This window comes from Haematobia irritans, chromosome 4, assembly GCF_050003625.1.
Source record: "Haematobia irritans isolate KBUSLIRL chromosome 4, ASM5000362v1, whole genome shotgun sequence".
In the NCBI taxonomy this organism is placed as follows: domain Eukaryota; kingdom Metazoa; phylum Arthropoda; class Insecta; order Diptera; family Muscidae; genus Haematobia; species Haematobia irritans.
The window spans coordinates 219,555,153-219,567,033 of NC_134400.1; the positions used below are offsets into that span (position 1 = coordinate 219,555,153).

Below are 11,881 nucleotides of genomic sequence, written 5' to 3' on the forward strand. Positions count from 1 at the left end.
ACTAAATCTAATTGAGATCCTTTGGGAAATTTTAAAACGAAAAATTGGTAATATGAGTAGTTTTTAATTCTTTTGTTTTATGTTTTAATTCTTATTTCGTTACATATATATTTAGTTATTTATATAAAATATTTTTGTTATGATAATGTATTGAGTCTACCAGCTTTTTCTGTTTTTGATTCTTCCCCCCAAATCTTAAGAAAAGAACCCCTAAAATGGTCTAGACTTTTTTCAAAAACACCCAAAAAATAAGAATGTAAATAGTACAAAAAGGAGACCCAAATATAGTGGAAAAAAAACCTGTAGTGATTCACTTTAAAAATTAAATTTAAATATATATATACACAGAAAAAAATATCACCAGAATATTCCCAATTAAAAAGTTGGTTCAAGTTGAAAACTTTTTCAATTAATAAATTATTTGATACTATTAATCTTTTAATCAAACTGAAAACATTAAGTCAGTGATTGAAATTTTTAAAATTAAATTAAAAAGTTAATTGTATCAATTTAAAAATGAATTGATACAATTAACTTTTTAATCAAACTCGGAAGAATAAGACAGTTAAAAAATTATGGATATATTTTTTAAATTCTTAATTATTATTTTTTTTATTTTTGAAAATATACATTTTTGAATCAAACTAAAAAGGATAAAAAATAGTTATAGAAAGTGATTGAAATGTAGTATAGCGATTACAAATAGTTTAGTTTTTAAATAAAAAATTAATTGAATTTTGCAATCAACATCAATTAAAAATTTAATTGAATCAATTAAAAAATTAATTGAAATTTGCTAACGAAATCAATTAATTTTTTAATCAAGAATTTTAAAAAGCAGGTAAAACAAAATAATTCAATGTATAAAACTATAAAATCAAATTAATTTAAAAAAAAAAACGTTTATAAAGTAGAAATAATAGAATTAAACAAGGAAACAAAACTTAAATTTCAGTAAATATATACATTATTCGCCAAAATTCTAGGCGTTATGAGAATTATGAGACCAATAACATTAGTTTGCACTCAAAATGTACACTTGATGAAAATCAAATTATGTATTTTGAGCTGCTGAATTCGAAAAAAGTTTTTAAAAATTTTTTAAGGAACAATTTTTGAGATATCCCGTTATTTTTAAATTTTCGCTCTTTTTCACCAAACACAATATATCTCGAGTTAGAAATGTCCGATTATAACGTATATACGACCATGAAGAGAAAAAATTTTTTTAATGGTTTATACGATTTTTTTGAAAATGTTGATTTTTGGCATTGATATTTTTTGAACCACTTATCACAGATCCAATTACACACGATTATTCGTCATCTTATTGCCTTTCATTTAAGTACGTTATAATCGAACATTTATAACTCGATATATATTGTGTTTAGTGAAAAAAGAGCGAAAATTTAAAAATAACGGTATATCTCAAAACTGTTCCATAAAAAAAATATTTTTTTTTCGAATTCTGCAGCTCAAAATACATAAGAAAAGTTGATTTTCATCAAGTGTACATGAAATTTCTTTTTATTTTGTAAACTAGTGTAGCTTTCAGCTACTATGTTAACATATGATTTCTATTTTTTTTTAATTGTATCATATATTAAAAATGCTACTGCATACTTGCTTGTATTTGGTGGACTTTTTTCTCAAAATTCATGCCGGAATTGTTCCGAATTTGGTTGAGAATTGCTCCACTTTATAATTTCTAACATATTTTTTACCCCCAAAAATCCCTCCAACTAAATGTTACCCCTAAAAACCCCCCTTAACGTAATAAAAACCCCTAAATTTGGGGGGAAACCCCTAAATTTGTGGGGAAACCCCTACATATGGGGGTTTCCCCACAAATGTAGGGGTTGCCCCCAACCTGGCAACAGTGGTTAGTAATGTTGACTTACTCATAGAGTAGTGTTATATTCATGTTGTTTTATTTTACTGTTTCATATTTTTATTTTTTTCTTTAAATTAATAACATTTATTTTTTTTATATTTTTTTTAATATAAATAATTTTTTATTACTAATTTCGAAGTTATCAAATATTTTTTGACGTTAGTTTAGTTAATTTCAAACGAGGTAGTTCAGTTTTTTTTTGTGAAATAATTCAACCAAAAATTGAAAACACAGAGCAAATCTTCATGCACTAATCCTGTGTATGCAGTTACACTTCTGCACTTCTCTCCCTCCAATGTGTGTTTTTTAAATAATTGATGCATCAACGTCAATATATATTTCTTATTTATTTAGATCCGATAAATGGATCTTTTTTACTCATAGATTGATACTTCTCTTTATAGTAGGTATAATTTTAGGTTTTGTGCCACGGGTTTGACCCTTGGACATAAGCGTAGGAAAGCCTCTGAGGAGGGGGCTTAGACCCCCAAGAAATATTTTGTGATATTTTCCAGAATAAAATTTTTTTATAAGTTTTTATGATTTTTAATGCATTATAACGCTTGTGTGAAACATTTGACCTCTAATATTTTCGAAAATTTATCATTTTTGCTCTTTTTTAGCCTATTAAAAAAACACCCATTAAAAATACGTACTTAAAATAATTAACTTCTTTGTGAGGACATTTTTGGAAATGCTTTTAAAGTTGTGCCTTTAGAACAACACCCAAAAAAATTGGAACTACTTTTAATTACTTTTTATAAATTAATTGTCTAGTTATGTTGAAGTCCGATTATAAATAAAAATGCATTTTTATAAGATAAACCCTTAATTGAACCTATAACTTCAGTCTATTAATTTTTTGCTAAGGGGGCTATAGCCCCCCCAGCGATACTGTGAATAACAACCCATTTTTTATTTTTATTTTTATTTTATTTGCTCGAATTTGTAATTTGGGCCATGGGCCAGTATATATCAGAACACCCCTGATAATTCTACATAGAAATTGGAATAAACTGGCCAAACGTGAAGAGATAGAAAAGCCAAAATCTACTCAAAGATACGCTGAAACGATAGCTTTTATTGGAATAGAAACCGTTTACCAAAAAGTCTTCTGAATCGCGTAGAGCTTTTAGTCCTGAAAACGGATAGTGCAAAATGTGTTAACGATTACTAAGACATGGTCTAGAAAAAACTAGACGCACTGCTCCTCGAGAAATGTTACCACTGCGACCAAATGGAAAAAGATGGACCAGATTTATATGTGAAAGATAGATCTTTTAGTTCTCGGTGGCGGTAAACCAAAGAGTTAGTGTTGAGAACCGAGTCTCAAAAACAACGGAAGCCATACTCTTTCAAGGGTGGTACTTTGTTCGCTTTTCGCGCTGAAATTTCCGCGGTTACTTTTTTAAAGTTCGATTAAGCAGATAATTTAACTCAATTCATACGCATTGTTTTTTCCATCTAGATTTGTCCAAGATTTAGCATATATTTGTTTTCATTTAAAATTTTGATTGTTTTGGAAAAAGTAATCGAAAAAATAAAGTGATTTTCAACTCGAACACCGAAATTAGCACCTGCCATTACTGGTCACTTGCATCTTGTGATTTTCAACATTTAAAACAAAAAGATCGACTCTTTGAAAAATTCAAATTAAAAGTAAATTTCATTTTTATACCAATAATACAGTTGTATAATGTATTCCTTGTGCGAGAAATATGTAAGCAATTGATAGCGATACATCACGAAATTTTCAAAATTGTATTTATTTTTTTGTTTTCTAAATATGTATTCATTAGAATTTCTAGCTTAAAAAACAAAGAATATAATAAATTTATTTGCTGCTAACGCGGTAAAAAAATAAGCTATGAAGACGAACAAGCCTTGAGCTACTAATTGCCAATCCCAAGATTTGCAAACAATTTTCATACCCATTGCCATTGAATGGTGATTGGGGTATAAAAGGTTTGCCATTCCGCTTATAGCACATCAAAATATCGACTGTAACACCGACTACATAAGGTATATATTCTTGATCAGGTAGAAATTCTAAGACGATGTAACCAAGGTTAGGTATAGCGGCAGCCCTATATTTCCGGCCACTGTGATACCACAGTGGTGAACTTCTATCTTATCACAGAGTGCTGCCCGATTCTATGTAAAGCTCAATGTCAAGGGACCTCTTTTTTATGCTCCAGTCCTAACGGCGTTCCACATTGTAGTGAAACCACTTAGAGAAGCTTTGAAACACTGAGAAATGTCACCAGCATTACTGAGGTACGATACTTTGAATAAGACAATTTTTCGCGATTACGTTTTTAGACATATCTTTAACCTAAAGCGCATTTCAAAAACATTTACAAAATGTTGATTATATTGACTTACCCATTTCCAAATCTAACAATATTCGCCACATTGGGATCCAGCATGATCTTCCATGTCATAAGTAATCAAGGCACTAGAAGTATATTATGTTGTTTAATTCAAGGCGATTAGGCACTAAAGGTAAAAAATTCGACCGCTAAAATAAAAAATAATACTGCAGAAATTTAGCTTGAAATTATGTAACCTTGCTCGCGTGATATTACCGGCCTTAACCATATTTTTTACCATACATACCAGCATTTACATAAAAGCATGTCCTTGGATTTTTTTATGCGCTATTACACTTCTATTAATTGGAATACATCCACACGTTTTATTTTTAGTCAATCAATTTATTATGTATTTATAGCCACTTTGTACTTCTGTTATGATGCAGCAATTTTAATTTTCTATGTGACATCTTCCATTTTGTAACTGTAATCAAGCTCCTCTTTGGATTTAAAAACCATTTGGGGAGACTTTCCACGCGCACTTCTATTTTCCATCTTCGTGGAGACTTTATTGGATTTATGTCAGTTTTACACTCATCACTTGAACATCGCATAATGCGTCGTACAGACTATAAGTTTTTCCGGACGGAATGTCTACTTATGTAAAGAATCTTACATTGTGGCCAATCGATACGAATTGTCGGCGATGACTAAATAATCGGTAAATGTGTTATCGATCCCATAAACATGCAGCAGTATCGATTATACCTTCGAACTTAACATATAATGTGGCCAATTAATGGGATATGTTCGACACGACCACTGTCGTCCGGATAAACTTATGGCGTTTTCTTTTCTTGTAAAAAATTCGCACTTTTTGCATTTTGCCCGGAAAATGTACTTTTTAGGTTCTTTTCTAAAAAACAGGCAAAAGTGCGAAAAGGCTTTGAATTCTGTTGTGAAAATAGCGCCACGCATAGAGGCAAATTACGGGCATTTTTAGCACTGTCAACAAACGAGAGTGCTGCGATTGCCCTGTTTCCTTCTTCGAATTCTTTTCTGCCCGCTGAAATGATAGCATTTTTTTAGGTTGCTGGTAACATTTTAAAAAGGCGCATTCTGTACAGACAAAATGAAGGCAAAGCACTTTTTTCAGAAAAGAAAACACCATTAAGCTGAGTACTATGTTCAGTTTTCAAGCTGAAAACCAGCTTGTTTTCACGGTTACTTTTTTTAATTAATTAAAGGTAGGTACTATGTTTATTGGCACGAAAAAAAAGTCCCTAAATCATTCTTTCGCGTTGAAAAATGAGAGTGTTGACAATAGATTTCGAAGGAAGAAAACAGCCATTTTGGAAAATTTTCGCGTTTATTTCTCAGAAATTTAATTGACAACATCGCCAAACGTCATAACATTATTACATATGTATACGCAGCAGCTGATTAGATTGTTTACACACACGCATTCATGATAATTGTTTTGAAAAGTTTTTTCTATCAGTTTTTAAATTGTTTTGCAACCAAACCTCACACAGCACTGGACACTAATAATTGTTAAGAATATAACGCTAGCCGCTCTACTCCTGGTGTCTTACCACATTCGGCAACAGCTTTACCGACATGTGGTACATTATCGTCTTCTTCAGCTTTTCCAAATGGATACCGTCAATTTGTAACGCCCATCTAACAAACATATAATTCCGGTGTTAAGGCCGGTATGCACCTCTAGCGAAAAATTTCATTCCCATAAGAAATGCATTGCTATTTATGCTAACGAAATTTTCGGTAGCGTTCAATTTCGTAAGCTGGTACGCACCTCTAATGAAAATAACAGGGTTGTCAAAAGCATATTTTGTCAGCAAACATTTAATTTATTACAATCATTGTGTGCGTAAAAGTTTTAAAAGGTCTGTAAATAATAAACAATTTATTTGAGGAATATTTGGAACATATATTAACAATTTTTAAAAGTGATTAGCTGGTTTAAAATTTGTGTACACAGCCCTGTTTTTTTTGTTGTAGACTTAAATAAATTTTTGCTACCGAAAATTTCGCTAGAGGTGCATACCGGCCTAAAACGCCAACAAAAGAGAGCCGGAGAGAGACTACATTTGACAGTTATGAGATAGAGAAATTGCAAGTTTTTGCTAGAGATTCAAGGCATATTAAAGAGGTAAAGTCATGCAATCAGGTGACTAATATCGACATTCATCTTGTCAAAGGCTTTGTTTACGTTTAGTAGGTTTGTTTACATTCTTTGTGTACATAAATATTACAATAATTAATATGCCTTGCTAGAGATTTTTCCCCCAGTAAAATCTTGCAAACCATAGCATAGTTTGCCAGCTGGTTTATGATAACAAACAAAGTACCAATACAATGTACATGTTCGGCAACTACGATTGGAAGTTAAATATACAGGATTCGTTTTTTGTTTTCAATGTTTTAGCAGCTGAAATTTTCAATGAGCAAATAGTTACTGGATACCGTTCGTGTACTTTTCAGCAATTTTAAGCAAAGAGTGTAAAATACACTCTTATTCTCTTGCTAGTTTTTACTGGATATTTTTTACTGGAAAAGTATGCGAACAGACCTAATGTGCACAATATATGGGACATGTTCCACACGAGCACTGACGACCGGAATAACTGATAATCTGTAAAGCGCATTAGGAACCTATGGTAGAGATGAGGAGAAAATCGAACTGTAAAATATTGACAGTGAAGATACATATGTAAATAGGTGTTCGCCTACCGCCTAACGCTATGGTTGTGTTTACAAACTAAATTTTATCAACTCTGTCAAGTATGTCCTTTATTACGTCTAAACACCCCGTAGTATGCAATCTAGTAGTCAACGATCAAATTTCGAAATAACGTCAAACGAAACAAGACAGGAATTGTCCATCGCTTGGAAACAACTCTTCATTAAAAATGCCCGAGGTATTTAGTATTTGTGATTCATAAATCTATACAAATAAGTATATATAAGTATTTTATGTTTGGATAAAGAATATGAACAAGTTCAAAGAATATCAAGCGGGGTAGGGAGAAATTGAATATTATTAGAGTTCTCAGGGATTTAAAGTTCGAATTTGTCCTCTGCAATGAAAATCGTGTAGTGTAGGTGCTCAAGGTTTTATGCAGAACGTTTTATATGGGCCATATACTTCAATTATGTTAGATTTCCATCCAATAATCCGGGCTTAACCGCATGTAATGCATCCCGAATTACTGAGAGGAGTTAAAGGATAGCTTAAACGCTGATGTTCGTACGAAACTGCAATAGAAACCATACCCCTTCATTTCTATAACAATGAAAACCAAACCAATTTTACTTATATATTTATGAGATTTCTCAAAAGTTGTCAATTGGCTGCATTGTAACCGTAGCTTATAACTAAATAGGACTTATAACTAAATATAACCTGATAATACTTATTTGACCCTAATTGAATATAAAGCAATATTAAAATTTAGTAAATAAGCCGAAATCCTTATATGCTATAGGCTAGTCTGAAATACATTTCACGTTTTGTGTGAACCACACCACAGTAGCGCTTTAGGTAAATACATTCAGAAAGGTTTTGTTTTTGATTTCCTTATAGTATATCATAGTATATGAAAATCCGAATGAAAATTTCTTTTAATAATACTTTCGTCATCTACGTTTTGCATTTCTATAGATGTTAGATGGGAATATTGAACGTGCTAATAGAAGAGAAATTCGCCGTTTGAAGCAAGACATTGAGTTTTTGAAGTTCATGCTTTGTATATTGAATGGGATACCGTACGAACTGGCTAACGGGCGATCAATGCAAGAATCTAATGGCCACAATATTAATCGCACCCATCAACAACGAGCCACTCCTTCCAATGAAAGAACTCATAGCAATAATAGTGCAAGTCACACAAATCAGCAACCGCTAAATCGTCATCAGCAAATCAATCGTTCGATGCAATCAATAACTCGTCGTAACAGTGCAAGTAACACAAGTGAACGGCGACAGGATCGTCATTCAGTCGGTGTAGGCGCTCGTCGTCAGAGAATGCGTCGTAATGATCATTTGCGTTACCGCAGTCGCGAATTAGGAAATAGACAACAATAGATACCCCAACAACTAAACAATATTGTTATTGAAGAGACATCTCGCCTACAGAACCAGTAAACATATTATAAATATCGCAGATGTATAGAGATATTTAACAATTCACACTGTTTTTGAAACAATATCAATAATATGCTACACATCATAAACATCCTTTATATATTTGAACATTAAAACTATTATAGCCGTAATTCGAAACAAATTTCAATGACCAAAAAATACTTTCCAGCGGGTCAAAACTGTACGTAACAATGCCTTTGTATTTCAACGCATGTTCGTCTTGTATCAATTAGTGATTAATCTAATTTAATATAGAGACAATTTCTTTATAATTTAGTAGAATAACCATACATATACTAAGTGATATGAATGTTAAATCTAAACTAGCAAATATAGCTTCATACTTCTGAAAGAAAACAATAAAAATGCAGGCATACGTATTAATAAATGTTATACTATTGAGGGGGTAATGGTACAGTTGAGCTAATTTGTGGTCATTTGACTGTCAAAATTTTAGCGTAAGTTGCCTTAGCGTTCGTTAATTTTATTGTTTGGTAGAAGGATATTTTAATTTTGGGTTAGGTATAGGTGCAGCCCGCTATACCAGGCACATTCAGACTAACCACCATTTCTGAGATTGGGAAATGTACCGCTGAATAACTTTACACCAAAAAAAAAAAACACGACGCAAACTGAAACGACGCGAAGTGAATTATGAGTTTCATGCAAAGATTGGAGACTGATAACAACGCAATTTCGAAAATCTAAAGACGCAAAGTAAAAACAAGCGAGGTCTAGGTGTATAGTGTTCAGCCCAAACTGGTATTGAACCCATAATCCTTAGAAAAATGTCGTACATTTTCATTGAAAACTCAAGTGTTTGTTTTACTCTGCCATTGCTTTTTAACATCGCTGAATTCTCTAAAAACAAGCAGCGATCTCCAAATGATCCAGAATTAGTCGTAAACAATAGAAACTGACTTCAACAGCTAATGATTATTCATTTATTCGTGGCAAGATTATATTGAAATTTCTTGTATTCATCTCCAACTCTTTGCTCTTCAGTCGGTGGGTAACTTTTGAATGAGATATAAAACTATGGATTTTAATATCTGGAAAAAGTCAATTTACTTTTGCACTTTCATTCGAACTTAAAAGAAACCAATATGGAAATTAGTCATATTTATACAAATTGACATTGCTGAGTTCATGGTTTTATAAGTAGTTTTTATTTTGTTTAAATTGCGGCGCAAGGATACAACCACAATTTCATTGATTTATATAATTTGTTCGAAGACTCCATTGCTAGGAAAAGAATCTAAATGTTTTTGTAATTTAGTGTTATGGAGATGTAATAATTTTTTTTCGTGGTATTTTTTTACATTCCTACAACGCTTCTTGTGGATGATAAATTTTGTTCGTATTAAACAAAATAAAAACTGTCGGCCTCAATTGACAAACAATGCTAAACTACATAATTTGCCGGCAAAGATTTATAATTGGTTTTGATTTTCTAAGTATTATCTAAATTTTATTCTGTCGAGTGTTTTAAACTACACACAAATTTGTAAGTAGAGACGTCAGAAAAGTCTTCTAAAACTATCAAACATTGTCTGCTATATTTTAGACTTGATTGCCATAAAAATAGTTGCAATAGTTTGATTGAAACAAAAACAAAAAGATGAACCAGGGCCAATCGTGATGATTGCTTTTTATTTACCTGGGAAAAAAGAAGTGGCTGCATTAGAGCCTTCCAGCATGTGAAAAAAGCCTTTTGTTTTTCGTACCACTGCTCGTCATCGTGATACTTGCATCGCATCTAAAAAGTGCAGGAAAAAACAATAACAATACCTTAAATGATCCTAAAAGTGAAGACCAGATTTGATCGAAATTTACGCAGCTGATGTAAAAACTTGGGTGTTAGGTTAGGTTAGGTTATGTGGCAGCCCGATGTATCAGGCTCACTTAGACTATTCAGTCCATTGTGGTACCACAGTGGTGAACTTCTCTCTTATCACTGAGTGCTGCCCGATTCCATGTTAAGCTCAATGACAAGGGACCTCCTTTTTATAGCCGAGTCCGAACGGCGTTCCACATTCCAGTGAAACCACTAAGAGAAGCTTTGAAACCCTCAGAAATGTCACCAGCATTACTGAGGTGGGATAATCCACCGCTGAAAAACTTTTTGGTGTTCGGTCGAAGCAGGAATCGAACCCACGACCTTGTGTATGCAAGGCGGGCATGCTAACCATTGCACCTAGGTGGCTCCAAAACTTGGGTGTTAGCTGAATATACTGCGAAAACAGATGCAACGCATATTAAAAAATGAGCTTGGACTAAAGCTATTGAAGTTCCAAAAAGTGCAAGAGCTCTTTTTGGAAGATCACAAGTTACCGAATTTGGGTTTCCCGATTAGAAGCCATTCTAAATTAAGCAGTTTGTGAACAAACAATATGATCGGTTTACTTGCCAAAGAGGTCAGTTGAAAATTTATACCTTCAATTGGTCACCAGAACGGTGGACATGCGGTGAACCATCGTAACGGTCGATTGTCGTCCCCGCTCGTTTTCTGAGACATTTAAGAGAGTATGGTTACCTCTAAAAAATACCAAAGTCCATCATTTCAAGAAGGCGCTTTATCTAGAATCGGCCAATATACCGAGATACTTGCATGCATCGTATGATGGCTTTAACTGCCATCTGGAAGCTATAATTTGTGACAAACGAAACTAAACTGATTATAAAATTTAATGTTATTGCCGACATTTTTTGCTTTCAAACAGTATTGCGATATTTATTGTATTACATATCAGTCACCCAGTATACAGAAAATGTCTTGTATTTGCTCAGAAATCTGAATGTTTTTTATAGTAAGTCATAACTGGTCGTATTTAGGAACTTTTAATTATATTGTATAAAAACGCGGATTGCTGTTTTAACGCACTTTTCTTATTTGGGATGTATTTAGTCCAAATTGTCTATATATTTTATTTTCAGATATGTGAAATACAATAGTTTTGATTATTTCTCAGTCCATATCGAAACTGGGAAATTCCAAACATCATTATATGGTAAACAAAATATATAAGCATTATAGCCATTTCTACCCATTTTTTTTATTCTACATACTGTATTTAATAGCATAATTTCACCTATTTTTTACTTTCTTAAACGCCATCACATTTTGAAAGAAATAATTTAAAGGAGAAATAATAATAATACAATAATTCTTCAGAGAGCACATATTTCCATCGATAACTCAAGTGTCTCTATTGCTCTGTTCTTTGTTTGTTATCTTGTGGCATATGCACTCGAATCTCTCTTATTCCTCAAATATAAATCCTTAATACTGCCTCTCACATTTCGTTATTATGTTAGTGCTCTTTTTTCCCTGTTTAGATTATTCGAAAAATGTAAATAAACAGTTAAGTGTTTTAACCTAATCGATTAAAAATGCTCCCGCTAAAATAAAAGAATGAAGTTTGTCGCTCATCGGTGGCAAGATCATGATCATTTACTTTTTTTGTATTCCACTCAAATTCTTTGCTCTTATTCTTGCAGTCA

The 11,881-nt window shown here is 32.4% G+C and overlaps 1 protein-coding gene across 2 annotated transcripts; it reads left to right on the top strand.

Moving 5' to 3' along the window:
- The first annotated feature begins 7,025 nt into the window (after nt 1-7,025).
- On the top strand, nt 7,026-8,765 carry LOC142234032 (uncharacterized). 2 transcript variants are annotated; one of them, XM_075305096.1, is made up of 2 exons: nt 7,026-7,151; nt 7,895-8,765. In XM_075305096.1, the coding sequence occupies exons 1-2, from the start codon at nt 7,143-7,145 to the stop codon at nt 8,315-8,317; spliced, it is 432 nt and encodes a 143-aa protein (XP_075161211.1). In that variant the 5' UTR covers nt 7,026-7,142; the 3' UTR covers nt 8,318-8,765. The 2 variants fall into 2 exon arrangements, with proteins under 2 accessions (XP_075161211.1, XP_075161212.1); XM_075305097.1 differs by lacking the exon at nt 7,026-7,151 and adding an exon at nt 7,646-7,774.
- Nucleotides 8,766-11,881: the final 3,116 nt, after the last annotated feature.